A 16,898-nucleotide genomic window follows, 5' to 3' on the forward strand; every position below is an offset into this window, starting at 1 on the left:
ATCTACTCCTTCTCTTCTATTTTCTTTTTGAGACAGAATTTTTAATGTTAATGGTTATTGTAACAGATTTCAAAAACTCAAAATGAATTAAAAAACATTTTATACTCTAGTACAAGGACTAAATGTGGGCTTAAACTTTATTTCAACCAAAAATGACATAAAGACCCCAGTTCAGTTGTCAGTCTCCTATATCAGACCTTGCAGGTTTACTATTGGTTTGGATGTGTTCGGCCCAACATCTGTACTTCAGAAGACGGTCATGGATCTTCTGCTGCCAGCCCTGCCCACAACCAAACTGATCCCCTGCCCTTGAGTTGGTAAATGGTCAGGTAGTGTCTCCTTTAAGCCAAACATGTCTTCTAAACCAAACATGTGCCTAGTATAAGGCACCTCACTAGCAAATGGAGATGGAAATTCTATAAACACACACAATTAATTTGCTTAGAATTCTCAAATCCCAAAAAGTGCCTACAAAATAATGACAATTTCCAGTTGTCTTGCCAAAGGTCATTTCTGGTGCCTTCACACAGGTTTGTGTTCTTTGGACTTATTTATTTCCTGTTACTTATATGGCACCAACTAAGTTCCCCAGCACTTTACAGAGATTATTTATTAATCTCCACCCCAGAGGAGCTTACAATCGATGGCCCCTATCACATTCACACACTATAGTTACTTTAGGCAGAAGCCAATTAACATGCCTGTACAATTAATAAAGGCCCCAATAGAAGATTCATCATAAATTTAATCTGAGATCTACTTGACATATTCCATCCCTTGGCTCATGATAATGAGTCCAGATGGAGTCAATGCTCTCAAACTGCACCTAAGGGAGAAGATCCAGATGCTTGAGTGTCCATAGGAAGGCATGTTGCATATAAAATGGGACAGTAGAAGTGAAGCTACATCTCAGCCAGCCAGAATGAGGTAAAGTCCTTAGTGTGTGGGTTTTGTCTGTGAATGTGAGTTTGTACATAAATTGGCTGCAGGCACTAATAGGTAGTTATAATGTCAAAGACAAAACTTGTATAGAGAAGGGCCGTTTGAGGAGCACAGGGAAAAGTGAATGGTAGACCAGGTATGGATTTGGAGTGAAATTCCGCATTTCACCCTGGTGAATTTTTTTGTGAAACTTCCACAAAAATTCTCTGCTCCAAAAATTTGCTGAGTGAGGAAAAAAAGTAACAGTCACGTCAAAAAAAGTCATGGTCATGCATAAAAAGTTGCAGTTACATAAAAAAAAAAAGTAGCGCACATCAGAAAAGTCATGCTGTGGCCGCATGTCACAATTTTTTTGCAAATTTGTGAACTTTTCAGCAGTTTCGGGAATTTTTGTTGAAGTGAAACGGGACAGATTTTCTTATCACTAATATTGGGGGTTCCTTTTGCCCCATAGAGAAGATCAATGCATCAGAGCCCCCCTCCCTTCAGACTTGAGCAACAGAACTTTAATTTGAAGCAGCGTAGATGGTCCTTTGGAGTGAGGTTGTTATTAGTGATGAGCAAATCTGTCCCATTTTGCGAAACGGTGAAAAATTTGTGAAATGTGTCTACCGTGTGACTTTTTTGACGTACGCAACTTTTTTTTTTTACAATTTTTTTCAAATTGCCGAATTTTTGCACCCGTTTTATGAAAAAATCCACCAACGGTGAAATGTGGAATTTTGCCGCGAATCCATGTCTGTCAAAAAATTCCACTCATCACTTGGTGTGATGGCAGATTCTATTAATGTCATTGTGTAGATAGATCTGTATAAGTATGTGCATTGGGGTTCCTTTGGAAGGGTTGAACTTGATGGACTTTGGTGGGTTTTCAACACAACTTAACTATGTAAGTATGTTAAAATAGACTATGAAGATTTTCATTCATCCAGGTCATGGTATATCTAATATAAATAAATCTAAAGCAACTGGACTTGTTAAGTAATCATTGAAGACGTTTCACTCCTCATCCGAGCAGCTTCTTCAGTTCAACTGACTGGTATGGGAAGTCCTCAGCTTATGTACTCTTCCACTAATCCAATATGCTGAGGACTTCCCAAACCAGTCAGTTGAACTGAAGAAGCTGCTCGGATGAGGAGTGAAACGTCTTCAATGATTACTTAACAAGCCCAGTTGCTTTAAATTTATACTAGATATGTTAGGAATAACAAAGCTCAGAGTATGTAAGTGAATGCAGGAATAACATGGTGCCCAGTCTGTGTGTGCCCATAACTATATTACAATTTCATTGCAGACTGATATACCATGTATACAGAACATTTTGGCATCTCATTCTAACATTTCATGTCCCTGCCTCCTGTACCGATGGTAACCTGCTCAGCTCAAGCCCAAGTGGCGTCCTTGTACCTGGAGATCTTCTGATAGGGGCTGTGATTCCCATCCACATTGACAAACTTTATCCAACGGTTACCTTCCAAGAGAGGCCTCCCCTAGACACGTGCACAATGTAAGGAGATATCTTTTTCTATAAAGTTCCTGCCAGCTTTCCTATTCATTCAAGTCAAACTGTGTAGGGCTACCACCTCCCACACTCACAATTAGACCTGTCACTACACCTCATCTCTACTGATAAGCAAATCTGTCCCGATTCACCAAAAGATTCACAAAGCCACAGGATAATTTATAGAAAGGCAAAAATTGGTGAGATGCATTGAAGTCAACGGGCATTTTTCATTGTTTCGGGCAAAAAAGCCGCCAAGACAAAAATGCCAGCGAGACAAAAATGACGCTGTTACAAAAAACGCCCGTTGACTTAATGCATTTGGAGTTAAAGGAGACATATTGGATAAATGGGAAAAACCCTAATATTGTAGGCAATTATGAATAATATACGGTGCTGGTTTCCCTTTGGGCTAAACATTAATCCTTTCTGTAACAATGGCCCCTTTATTGGAGCTCCCCATATATCCTATTGCTTCTCTGTCCGAGTTTGAAATGGAGAGTGGGCGTGTCCTAACAGTCCCTGCCAGAAGCACAGTAGGAGGGGGAGAGCCAATCACAACCCTGCAGTCACACAGACAGGCTTCAGTTCCCTATCAGGTCAGCCTAGCTGCTGATTGGTTCCTATCCTACAGTGCAGTGTACCAAGGGCCACCGGCTCCCCAGCTCATCCAGAGAATTCAGCCAGCAGGAAGTGGCACAGATGGGCGGGACTAGTGAAGATTTGGTGGAATTTCTCAATAAATCAGCCTGAAACACAATTTTTTTTTAAACACAATGCTTCTATATCTAGAGGAGTATAATTCACTGGTACAGTCTTAATTTTTATAGGATATGTCTCTTTAAAAAAAAAGTCCAAAGTAAAAAATGTTGCCTGCGTAAACTAAAGAATGCGCGAATCTGTCCCATTTCGCAAAGCCAGAATATTAGCAAAACTATGGAAAAATTTGTAAAATAGTGGAAAATTCAGGTCCGCCCCTATTTTGAGGAGACTGAGCCTTTTTTGACGTGGCTGCGAAACTTTGCAGAAGTTTTGCGAAACAATTCGAATGGCGTAATGCAGAATTTCGCTGCAAATCCATGCCCGCCAAAAAAAAATGTGCGTAAAATTTGTCCCCTATTGACTTCAATGTGTTTTGTGAATTTTCCGCCATTCCGTTTCCGCCCGTTTTGCACATTTTTCGGTGAAGCGAAACGGGACAGATTCACTCATTAATATACATTATAGTCTAGTGGAGATTTTTTTACTGCAGCTTTGTTAACATTTTGCAGCTGCTTCATGAAAATATTGTCAATGGCAAAATGCTGAATTTGTCCATGATTCCATACATGCTAAAAAATATAATTCATCACAACTCATCTCTCCTTCTAATCTCTCTTCTGATCATTAACTCTATATTCTATGTTCATAGAGTATGTCAATATAACCAGCCATGGAGATATTCTTAATTCACCTGGACTCCCACCCTGGGATTTGGGAGGGTAACAACTAGTGATGGGCGGAAAGTTTCAGCAGGCATGGATTCGCGGCGAATTTCCGCCATTTGCCATTGGCGGATTGGTCCGTAAAATGGATGAAAAAAAAAATTTGCAGCAAAAATTGTCACCCGCTTCAAAAGAATAGTCACGCATTAAAAAAAAAAAAGTTGCGGGTGTTAAAAGAATAGTTGCGCGTCAAAATGAATAGTCACGTGGCAAAAAAATAGTCACATGTGTCAAAATAAATAGTTGCAGGTGTCAAAATAAATAGTTGCGCATCAAAATAAATAGTCGCGGGTGTCAAAATAAATAGTCGCGCATCAAAATAAATAGTTGCGCATCAAAATAAATAGTCGCGGGTGTCAAAATAAATAGTCGCGCATCAAAATAAATAGTCGCGCATCAAAATAAATAGTCGCGGGTGTCAAAATAAATAGTCGCGCATCAAAATAAATAGTTGCGCGTCAAAATAAATAGTCGGGAGTGTCAAAATAAATAGTCGCGCGTCAAAATAATATTTATTTTTTTTGTGCAACATTTTTGCCGTTTGCAAATTTTTCGCCATTTCGCAAATTTTTCGCCGTTTCGCACATTTTTGGGTGAAGCGAAATGGAACAGATTCTCTCATCGCTAGTAACAACCCAAACCACTATTAAAACCTTATCCTAAAAAATCTACACAATCTGGCCACATTGTAATAGGTAACCTAGTTTGCTGAAGTCCTCTTACTAGTGTGTTACTAGTGTGTTATGGCCTATGTATTATAGTCTCAGAAAACCTTTAAATAATCTATGAGTTTCATATCCTTCTAAATAGTGCTTAGGGATGTAGCGAACCTCAAAAAAAAAGTTCGCGAACTTACGCCAAAAAGTGCGAATATTCGCGATTCGCGAACTTTGCGAACCCCATAGACTTCAATGGGAAGGCGAACTTTAAAACCTAGAAAAGCCATTTCTTCCCAGAAAACTGATTTTAAAGTTGTTTAAAGGGTGCCGCGACCTGGGCAGTGACATTTCTCTGAAAAAGTTGACACAGCGTTGCGTAAAACCGCAAAGGCAGCTGGCAGACCTAGCGGAAATACGCTGCATGTTTTGCTATTTCGCACTATTAGCACCATGGAAACAGGATTTGCTGAAAAACGCAATGTGTGGCTTGTGCTGCGTTTTTAGGCCGAGAAAAAAGGCAGGGGATAAACGCCACGCGAACCCAAATTGCGAACATACGCGAAAAGTTTGCGAACTCGCAAACACCCGATGTTTGCGCGGATTAGTTCGCTACATCTCTAATAGTGATGAGCGAATCTGTCCCATTTCGCTTCGCCATAATATTCGCAAAACGGCAAGAAGATTCGCAAAGCAGCATCTGTTTTGTCGCCCGCATTTTTTTGTCACCAGCTGTTTTTTTTATGCGACCGCGCCCTTTTTGTTGACGCGACCGCACCCTTTTTGTTGACATGGCCACGCCCTTTTTGCTGACGTGACCGTGCCTTTTTTTGACACGACCGTGGCCAATTTGATGCACAACAACATTTTTTTGCGAACAACAAATCTTTATGCAAAATAATTTGCCAATGACAAAATGCGGAAATTCGCTGCGCATCCATGGTTGAAAAAATTCGCTCATCACTACTTCTAAATTCTTTCTGGGTATAATTCTATATACTAGTAAGCTTTTCCATTATTAAAGATATATTTTCTATGGTATTACTTGCTTAGTTGATAGAACATAAATCAATTAATGGGTAGGATATGAAAACGGGTGGATAAAAATCTGTTTTTTTAACTGAATAAATCATTGATCTTGTCCTACTGATATGGAACATTGTGCAATTGAATAACTGATCTATGCTAAAATACCACATCTGTTATTTCAAGTATCTGTTTTCCGAAAAAGTTTGAAAAACGAACAAACACTAAGGGGCCTATTCAACCACAAATTTTCGCTAATTTAAAGCACGATTGGAGTGATAGGAATCAATGACACTTTACAGCTCCAATCTGGCCAAAAGGTAGTCATGATACCAAAGCTTGAATGAATTCCGAAATGGTCGTAGTCTTCGTGAATAATATGACTGTTTCATGGAAGTTAACGCAAACCGCAAAAAAGTCACGTCATTTTAATGATTCTATCGTGGTCAGTACAAAAAGTTCTAAAAATTAGAAAAAATATGTGGTTTCATGAATGGGCTCCTAAATAAAGAAACTTCCAATCTCTATCATTTAGGTTCCGTTTTGAAAACTATCAGCAGTTCCAGGCCTTGAGGTTTGCAGTGGAAGAGATCAACAGAAGTCCTGATCTTCTCCCCAACAGAACCCTTGGTTTCTATGTCTACGACTCTTGTGCTGCTCTACAAAGCGAGTTGGAGGGGACACTTTGGATGCTCACTGGTCAGAGTCCAGCAATACTCAATTACTGCTGTAGAGAAAGCCCTCCTCTGGCTGCCATCATTGGCCACTCATTGTCCACTTATTCCATCCTTATGGCTCATATCCTAGGACAGTATAGATTCCCACAGGTAACTGTATTTCAGTACGACTTATTTATAAATAAATAAAGGTTTGCCCCATTCCTATTATGAAATACCCAGACACAGGTCATCACATTTAACATTAATATCCAATTTAACTCCTTTAACTCCTAAACTAATGACTAACCTGTTTTTATCCATATTATATATTTCTATCATCAGGTCAGCTACTTTTCAACCAGTTCCCTCTTAAGTGACAGGAAACAGTTCTCCTCCTTCTTTAGAACTGTCCCAAGTGATATTTTTCAATCCAAAGGGATTGCACAGTTGGTGAAGCACTTTAAATGGACATGGGTTGGTCTCATAGCTGCCGATGATGATTATGGTCATGAAGGCATAGAGGTGCTCAGACAAGAGATAATTAAAGAAGGAATTTGTGTGGCCTACACTGAATATATCTCGAGCAACTTCATCTTTAAAAACATATGGAATATTGCAAACGTTATAAAGGAATCAAGTGCCAAGGTGGTGGTGGCCTTCTCCACTGATATCTACTTAATCCCTGTTCTGGATGAGATGCTGAAGCTCAATGTAACTGGAAAAATATTCATTTCCAGTGAAGGCTGGTCAACTTCTAATGTTATATCTGCTAAAAAATATTCTTCCTTACTCTATGGAAGTCTTGGCATTGCTTTCTATAGTTCAAATATTCAAGGTTTTCATGACTTTCTCAACAGCATCAACCCTTTCAACACTTCAGGTATAACATGGTCCAAACTGTTTTGGCAAGAAGCATTCAGATGCAGACTTGTTGACCAAACAAATATCAGTTATTTGATGAATGATCAAGAAAATTCATCTTTTTGTCAAAGATAAAATAATATGTAAATCTTGTAAAAATTATATCTGCTAAAAAATATTCTTCCTTACTCTATGGAAGTCTTGGCATTGCTTTCTATAGTTCAAATATTCAAGGTTTTCATGACTTTCTCAACAGCATCAACCCTTTCAACACTTCAGGTATAACATGGTCCAAACTGTTTTGGCAAGAAGCATTCAGATGCAGACTTGTTGACCAAACAAATATCAGTTATTTGATGAATGATCAAGAAAATTCATGCACAGGAGAAGAAGATCTAGAAACTGTGCAGAACAGCTATAATGATGTATCCAACTTAAGAGCTTCCTATAATATCTATACTGCGGTGTATGTGATTGCAAAAGCAATGGATGACCTCAGTCATTGCCAACATTTGGATGGGCCACTCCCTAAAAGCAAATGTTCAGATTTAGACAATTTTAAACCATGGCAGGTAAAACAATAAACAAAAATATAAGAGAAACTATGCATAATGTTATCATTTCAGAATATCTTCTCAGACACAATAGTATAATTAAAATTAACTTCTAAACTTCTGCCTTCTGTCTAGCATCTGTCATTGTAACTCATTTTTTATGCTAATTATACAAAATAGTCCTGTCCTTGCATTATGATGGGGATTTTAGCTATCTAATGAGGTGGCCATACATGGTAAGATTTGTTAGTTTGGCAAGGTCGCCAAATAAGCAAATATGATGCCTAATATTGTGGTGGTCAGAGGGCTCCAAACATGGGCAAATAAGTTGCTGAGTCTGTCTTAAGAAACCAAATCGGCAGCTGAAATCTGCCCATGTATGGCCACCTATAGAGTCTTATTTGGATTAATATGTCAATAATATCAGGATTTTCTGCATGCAAAGTCACCACACAGGCAAATCCTAGCAGGCAAGTTAAATCGGTGCCAAATCAGTAACAAAGACAGCAATTCCAGGGATTCTACAGAAACAGGGTGGCCTTGAAGACATAATGCCCAAACATGTTGCATCTATAGAACACATAGTGGGACAGCCTTCATTCCCATGCCCCATTCACAACAAAGGCAGAATACTGGGAACTAGTGAACAGCAAATCTGCCCTGTTTAGGTTTAGCCAACAATTCACAAAACAGTAAAAATTCTCAGAATGCATTTACTTTTTTTGCTGCAACTTGAATGGGCGTGGTCACTTCAAACAAGGCGTCGTCGCATCAAAGTTGGCACAGTCATATCTAAAAAATCATGCGTAATAAAAAAAGTCGCGCAACACCCACGTTTTGCAAATTTTCTGCCATTTTGCTAAATTTTCTGTAACCCAAAAAACATTTCTCACACGTCAAAAAAATGGGCACTGTCGCATCAAAATAGGTGCAGCTACATCAAAATGGGTGCGGTAAAAAAAATCACGCTCAACAAAAAAGTTGTTCGACATACGCTTTTCACAAATTTTTCACGGTTTCACAAATTTTTCTGTGGTTTTGCGCATTTTTTGCGAAACAGGACTCGCTCATCACTACTCATAAATATTGATCTTTTTTATATGGACACTAAGCTACTGTACATCACCATTTTCCTCGACTTTTGTAATATATAAGGTGATGATCTGGGAGCGATGAACATATTTTTCCATAGCACAGACAGATTTATTAAGATGTAGATTGTAAATAATATGAACTTTTTTGGCATACTTGTTTCAAAGCAGTTCAACATATTTTTTTAGTTTTTTAATTAACCAAAGTCCTAGGAATCCATCCTAGAAAATTTAACCTAACATGCCTGGGAAATGGTAAAAAAAATATGTGATTTATGTGGTTTATTTTTTGTCAAAGATAAAATAATATGTAAATCTTGTAAAAATTGCAATCGTATATATTGTTGCATTCCAGCTATTGTATTACATTAAAAATGTCCGGGTAAATCTGAGCAATGGAAGAGAAGTTTCCTTTGATAAGGATGGGAACCCACCAGCTGTATATGATATAGTCAACTGGCAGCCTGGGGCAGATGGAACCATCAAGCAAGTGAAAGTGGGAAGTTACGACAGTCGGAATTCTTCTGGAGACGTATTTGGCATTAAAACAACCACAATAAGTTGGGGGACAAAGAATAAGGAGGTAAGAAATAATAGAAGTACTGCATTCCTAAATACAACATTCGAATTCAACAATTCACCAAATTAAACTTGTCGAGATCATGTAGAAGTCAATGACAAAGGTCCTTTCCCTTTCCTTGAAGTTCTTTCTTTTGTACCGAAACTTTAAAGATTTCGATGGGTTTTGTCCCAAAACTCGTCCTTTGCAAATTGTCGCAGCAACAATTTCATAAAATTGGAATTTCCGCGGTGACAAGTCGAGTTTTTATGACTTTTCTTGCAGCGACTTTTCCTTGGAACTTTTTTTTTTGTAAATATTAGTCATGGATTCGCAGTCATGGATTCGCAGTGAATTTCTGCGTTTGTCCATTGGCGTATTTTCTGTGAACCAGGCAACAAAAACACGTCAAAAATTGTCGCCCGTGTTCAAAAAAATCTTGCATGCATCGATAAACATTGTCTTGCGCGTAAAAAAACATGACACGCAACAAAAAACTGTGCACTTTTAAAAATTGTTGCACGTGTCAAAAAAAATGATGCGCAAATTTATCAAAAAAAAAGATTTGCAAATTTTTGGGCGAATCGAAACTGGACAGATTCGCTCATCACTAATCATAACAGAGAAAGTACGAAATTTTGTTTTGCCAGACAAAAGCTCTGTAAGTCATGGATAGCAATGAGCGAAATTTGTCCAGCAGGCATGGATTCACTGCAAAATTGCTCATTTCGCCATTGGCAATTTTTTTTGTGAAACAGGTAAAAATATTTTCTGCAAAAAAAATTCACAGAGTAAAGAAAAACTTGCAGTTGCATAAGAAAAGTCACGGTCACGTCAAAAATAAATTGGGGTCATGTCAAAAAAGTTGTGATCATGTAAAAAAAAACTGTGGGCGTAAAAAAAAAATGTAGTGTTTCGTAATTTTTTTGCCATTTCGTGAATTTTCTTTTTAGGTCTTCAGGCTTTCAATAGCATGTTCATAATTGTTATTACAGAGTTGTGGTTGGTGTCTTCCTCTTCTCCCATCAAATTTTCAGGGCATAATGGTTCAAGATAAGCAAATATAGGGGACCCAAAAGGTTAACTCCTCTACTAGCTCAGGAAGTTGTAACCTATGCCCTGGGGGAAGAATGGGTTTTCATAGGCCCAGATTGAGGGTAGATTGAGGATTCTGGCCATAGTTTATTAAAGTTGAGGAGGCACATGGCTCTTACTCTTTGGACTCCACTCCAGGACGAAGTAAATGTCCGTGGAGCATAAGGCCCTTTTAAGAAGCCCTCTATGGCCAGAATAAGGAACTTTAGTGAAGTTGGGGAAAGGGTCCTTGTGAATTAGTCCACTAGGGAGCCTTTAAGTCAAACATTAGTGTTTATATGTGTATAGCACAACATGTTTTGGACCAAACTGGTCCTTCCTCAGATGTTTCACCTCGGATCTTTGACTGAAAGGCTCTCCAGTGGACTATTTACTTCATAGTAGTATTATATTGGGAATGGTTTGAGGAGCAGCCTGAACTACAACTCACTTGGACAACTTGGACTACCATGGATAGCAGATCCTCTTATAGCACCCTCTTAAAAAGAGCAGTATTGTGCTCCACTGAAAAGATTTAGTGTTGGGTAGTTCCCCGGGTGCTACACACCAAATGTAGGGATTGAAACGAGTATGGACTCATTGATCAAGTTCAGAATTGCACCACAAAATCTTTTTTAATAAATGGATGATCTTTTGTAAATTGCAAAGATAACGAACAAGCTGTGTATAATATATATCCCATGCAGAGATTATAATCATCATGTAAATACATCTACAGGCTCAATTTATCTAATGACATATAAGTTCATAGCTGGTCTAGGAGGGCATTCATGGAGACTGTAATGCCTCGGCTGAATAGACAACCAGTCTGCCGGGTATTTGTGTGCCCTTATTTGGATTCTCTGAACAGAATTTTTAAGATCTTTATTAGTATAATTCATATTCGTTCTTTCTCCCAAGATTCCCCTGTCAGTTTGCAGCCAGAGTTGTCCAGAAGGGTTCAGGAAAGCGACCAGACAAGGAGAACCTGTGTGCTGCTTTGAGTGTGTTCCCTGTGGCCAAGGAGAGATCTCCAATCAGACAAGTAAAATAACCAGAGAATATTTTAGGACTTAATCACATCAACTGTTTTTTTTAAAATGGAGTCTTTACATGCAGCCTTTGTGTCTATGACAGATCCTTCAAATGCTTCATCTGGGCATCTGGTGCCAACCAATGATATATTATCAACCAATGATGCTTTTCATTTCAAATTTCAAATTCAGACCCATATAAAACCTTTTACACATTAATGAGTCCTCCAGATTAATGAGCAACACATTGCTAATTAAAGATATTCAGTAGATAAGTATTTATGGATCTGGGGCAGATTTTGGACATCATTTACTGGCTTTTACTTTACTAGATTCCATTGAGTGCTGGAAGTGCCCCTGGGACATGTGGCCCAACAGTGCAAGAGACAGATGTTTGTCCAAACCCATAGAGTTCCTTTCCTATGAGGAGCCACTCGCGATCATCTTGGCATCTACTGGTGTTATCTCTTCTTTAATCCCAATTTCTATATTTCGACTTTTCATTCGGTATAAATCCACCCCAATTGTGAGAGCCAATAACTATTCAGTGAGTTGTATTCTCTTAGTATCTCTGTCTTTCTGCTTCCTCTGTGCTTTGGCTTTCATTGGTTACCCCCAACCTGAGAAGTGCCTTCTGCGCCAGGCGGCATTTGGCCTTGTCTTTACCCTCTGTGTATCCTGCATTTTGGCCAAAACTGTTATTGTTGTTTTTGCCTTCATGGCCACTAAACCCGGGAGCAGGCTCAAAAAATGGACAACTCCCCGTGTGCCCTACATGATCATTACCATCTGCACCTTCATACAACTCACTTTGTGCATTTTCTGGCTCTCTATCTCCCCTCCTTTCCCACAATACAATATTGAAGCCAAACCTGGAATCATTGTTGTAGAGTGCAATGAAAACTCTCAGTTTGCCTTCTGGTGCATGCTGGGATATCTTGGATTTTTAGCCTCTGTCAGTTTCACTGTAGCTTTCCTGGCCAGGAGGCTCCCAGACAGCTATAATGAAGCTAAATTTATAACCTTTAGTATGTTGGCCTTCCTCAGTGTCTGGGTTTCTTTTATTCCGGCTTCACTAAGTGCCCAGGGCAAGTATACTGTTGCCATGGAAATCTTTGCAATTCTGACTTCCACCTGGGCACTTGTGTTCTGCATGTTCCTCCCCAAATGTTTTGTCATATTGTTCAGACCCAACATGAACACCAAAGAAAAACTCATGGGAAAAGACAGGAGTAGGATGTAATTATTATTACTGACAATAAAGGGAAAATGCAAGATGTGTAACAGGAATACAGAATTCAATTCCTACAGTTGTGGAGTCCCACCTTTTGGACTCCAGAATGTGCTGGACCTGGGGTTTTTCAGAAAAGGTATATTCTCGTTATTTGGATCTCCATACCTTAAGTCCACTAAAAAATAATTGAAACATTAATTAAACCCAATAGGACTGTTCTGCCCCAATAAGAGGTAATTATATCTTAGTTGGGATCAAGTACAGGTACTGTTTTATTATTACAGAGAAAAGGGAATCATTTAACCATGAAATAAACCCAATAGGGCTGTTCTGCCCCAATAAGGGGTAATTATATCTTAGTTGGGATCAAGTACAGGTACTGTTTTATTATTACAGAGAAAAGGGAATCATTTAACCATTAAATAAACCCAATAGGGCTGTTCTGCCCCCAATAAGGGGTAATTATAGTTGGGATCAAGTACAGGTACTGTTTTATTATTACAGAGAAAAGGGAATCATTTAACCATTAAATAAACCCAATAGGGCTGTTCTGCCCCCAATAAGAGGTAATTATATCTTAGTTGGGATCAAGTAACATAACTAACATATGAACCTGCCTTAAGTCATAGACTTCCCCAGCAATAATCAAACTATATTCTTCAACTAGAAAGGGAAGTTTGAGAACAAACTTCATGTTGGGTTGAAAAACATGAAGTCACTGAATGGGCTCTGCCCACTTTTTCTAACCTTGGACCACAGTTATGCAGTAAAAACCACTGTGCAAAGTTTGGGGGCCCTGGTTTTAATAGTGTCTGCATGGCAGCAACTTAAATTTCCCCACTGAAAGTCAACAACATCTGATTGGTGGCTCCACCACCTTTTTCTAACCTGGAACTGCAGTTACCCAGTGACTAACTCTGCGAAGTTTAGGGACCCTAGGATTACTAGTTAATGAACGGCAGCAATTAAACCAATAAAAGTCAATAGGTGAATTGTGATTGGTGGTTCCGCCAACTTTTTCTAACCTTGAGTCGAAGTCACCCAGTGACAAACAGTGGTCGCCCTGGCATAAATAGTTTGAGAATGACAGCATTTTAAATTTAAACCAATAAAATTCAATGGATGAAATCTGATTGGCTGTTAGTGGCCCAACCTACTTTTCCTATTTTTGAACTGCAGTCCCACGGTGACCAACTTTGCAAATTTTGGGGACTCAGGCATTCATTGTGAGGCTGACAGCATTTTACACTTCACCATTGAAAGTAAATAGGTGAAATGTTATTGGCTGTTGGTGGCTCCACCCACTTTTTTCTAACTTTGAATGGCAAATACCCAGTGACTAACTCTGGAAACTTTAACAACCCTGGAATTAATATTTAAATAATGGCATCAGTTTAAATATAAACCAATGAAATCTAATGGGTGGAAATGGATTGGCTGTTGGTGGCTCCTCCCACTTGTTTGGGAACCCTGACATAAATAGTGTGAGCAAAGCAACATTTTAAATATAAACCAAAAAAATTCAATAGGTGAAGTCTGATTGGCTGTTGGTGTTTTTAAAACATAAAAATGCAGTTCCCTAGTGACCCTGGTGTTAATACTTTGAGAATGGCAGCAGGTTGAATTTCCCATTGAAAATCAATAGGTAAAATCTGATTGGCTGTTGTTGGCTCCACCCACTTTTTCTAACTCTGAACTGCAGTTAACAGGTGACTAGCTCTGCAAAGTTTGGAGACCTTAGTATTAATATTTAAAGAATGGCCGCAGTTTAAATTTAAACATATGAAGTCTATAGGTGAAATCTAATTGGTTGTTGTTGGCCCCACCCACTTTTCTAAACTTGGAACATAGTCACCTAGTGACAAACTGTGCAAAGTTTGGGGACTCTGACATTAAACATGTGAGAATGGCAGCAGTTAAAATTTTCCCACTGAAAACAATGAAAGAAATGTGATTGGCTTTTGGCGGCCCCACCCACTTTTAATAACCTTGAGTACAAAGTCACGCAGTGACTGACTGTGCAAAGTTTGCGAACTCTGGCATCAAACCAATAAAATTCAATAGGTGAAATCTGATTGGCTGTTGGTGGCCCCGCCCACTTTTTCAAAACTAAAACTGTAGTCCTCTAGTGACCAACTGTGAAAAGTTTGGGGACCCTGGTGTTAATACTGTGAGAATGACAGCAGGTTGAATTTCCCCATTTAGAGTCAGTAGGTAAAATCTGATTGGCTGTTGGTAGCTCCACCCACTTACAAAAATACAAAAAAAACTTAAATGCGTAGTCACCCAGTGTCTGACTGTGCAAAGTTTGGGAAGCCTGGCAACAAACCAATAAAAATCAATAGGTGAAATCTGATTGGTTTTTGGTGGCTCTGCCCACTTTTCAAAACTAAAACTGCAGTCCCCTAGTGACCAACTGTGAAAAGTTTGGGGACCCTGGTGTTAATTCTGTGAGAATGGCAGCAGATTGAATTTTCCCATTGAAAGTCAATAGGTAAACTCTGATTGGCTGTTGGTGGCTCCGCACACTTTTTCTTACCTTGAACCACAGTTACCTGGTGCCTAACTCTGCAAAGTTTGGGGACCCCGGTGTTATTACTGTGACAATGGCAGCAGGTTGGATTTCTGCCAAGTCAATAGGTAAAATCAGATTGGCTGTTCACAGCTCCGCCCACTTTTGGGCATCCAACAATCATCATATTTTCATTCAGGCTGAGCCCATGACGGTGTGATTCAAGTTTGGGGAGTGTAGCCTCAAAGCTGTAAGTTTGGCAGCAGTTTCAATTTCCCCATAAAAGTCAATAGGTACAATATGATTGGCTGCTGTTGGCCCCTCCCACTTTGCAAGGTTTTTAAAAAAAAAAACCTGAATGCGTAGTCACCCAGTGACTGACTGTGCAAAATCTGGCATCAAACCAATAAAAATCAATAGGTGAAATTTGATTGGCTGTTGGTGGCTCCGCCCACTTTTCAAAACTTAAACTGCAGTCCCCTAGTGACCAAGTGTAAAAAGTTTGGGGACCCCGACGTTATTACTGTGAGACTGGCTGCAGGTTGAATTTCCGCCAAATCAATAGGTAAAATCTGATTGGCGGTTCACAGCTCTGCCCACTTTTGGGCATTCAATAATCATCATATTTTCATTCAGGCTGACCCCATGACTGTGTGATTCAAGTTTGGGGAGTGTAGCCTCAAAGCTGTAAGATTGTCAGCAGTTTCAATTTCCCCATTAAAGTCAATGATTAAAATTTGATTGGCTGTTGTTGGCCCCTCCCACTTTGGGGTCATCCAACAAATGTTGCTGCTTCATTCGGGGTGACCCCATGATTATGTTATTCAAGTTTGGGGGGTGTAGCTTCAAAGCTTCAAGAGTGGCAGCAGTTTGAAAATCTTTCCGGTCAAAGTCAATGGGAAAATTGGGGGGTTCGGAGCGGCGCCACAAAAAGACGGGGGGCACAACCGCTTAGAAAAGCACAAGCAACCTGCTCCGCTATAGGGTGAAGATGTGTGGGGAGTTTGGGTATTGTACCCCTAAAACTATAGGAGAAGTAGCGTTTAGAAAATGGGGGGCGCTAAGAAGAAGAAGAAGAAGTGGAAGAAGAAGCCAAAGTCGAAGAACAGTCTGTTGGGGTTTTCAACCCAACATAATAAAAGAATATAAGAATAACATAATTCAATGTATCATTTGCTGTTGAGGTAGGGACAAGGGAACAAGGGAAAGTAACATCAGCATTTTGTAGAAGGGTATATGCAGTTGGGACAAGGGGTTCACTGGAGAACCAATGGAAGACTCTAGAGTGGAGGTTCTTTAGGACAACCCATCACCTTCACATGAACTGTATCCCAGGTTCGGCACAGCTGCGCTGAATATTTTCATGGTCTGTTCCGGCATCATTTCTGGTGTTGGCCATGTTAATATCTTCTGCAATTGTGCTGCACCTACTGACACAGGGTGCTGAGGAAACCATGGAGCTCCCAACGGGAAGGACTGAGCAGTGCCAAGCACAACTATACGGTAGTGCCAGGAGCTCATTTTGAAGCAAGTACCATTAATGAAAGTGGTTTTAGGCACAACTCTTTTACTCCCAATGCATTAAATCCAATGGGCGTTTTTTTGTTTCCTCTCTTTGCCATACATTTGAATGCTTATATTGTTTGCTCGCAGGACTGTGTATAAGATAATCCATATTTTGGGTCCTGACCCACAGGTTAAGTATCACTGG

The 16,898-nt window shown here is 39.4% G+C and overlaps 1 protein-coding gene across 1 annotated transcript; it reads left to right on the plus strand.

The window, feature by feature from the left end:
- Window positions 1-922: 922 nt before the first annotated feature.
- tas1r1 (taste 1 receptor member 1) lies at window positions 923-12,684 on the plus strand. Its single transcript, XM_031898280.1, has 6 exons — window positions 923-927; window positions 6,145-6,436; window positions 6,611-6,979; window positions 9,130-9,357; window positions 11,329-11,452; window positions 11,774-12,684. Exons 1-6 carry the CDS (start codon window positions 923-925, stop codon window positions 12,682-12,684), a joined length of 1,929 nt encoding a protein of 642 aa, XP_031754140.1.
- Window positions 12,685-16,898: the final 4,214 nt, after the last annotated feature.

The sequence above is a fragment of the Xenopus tropicalis genome, chromosome 3 (assembly GCF_000004195.4).
Source record: "Xenopus tropicalis strain Nigerian chromosome 3, UCB_Xtro_10.0, whole genome shotgun sequence".
Lineage (NCBI taxonomy): Eukaryota > Metazoa > Chordata > Amphibia > Anura > Pipidae > Xenopus > Xenopus tropicalis.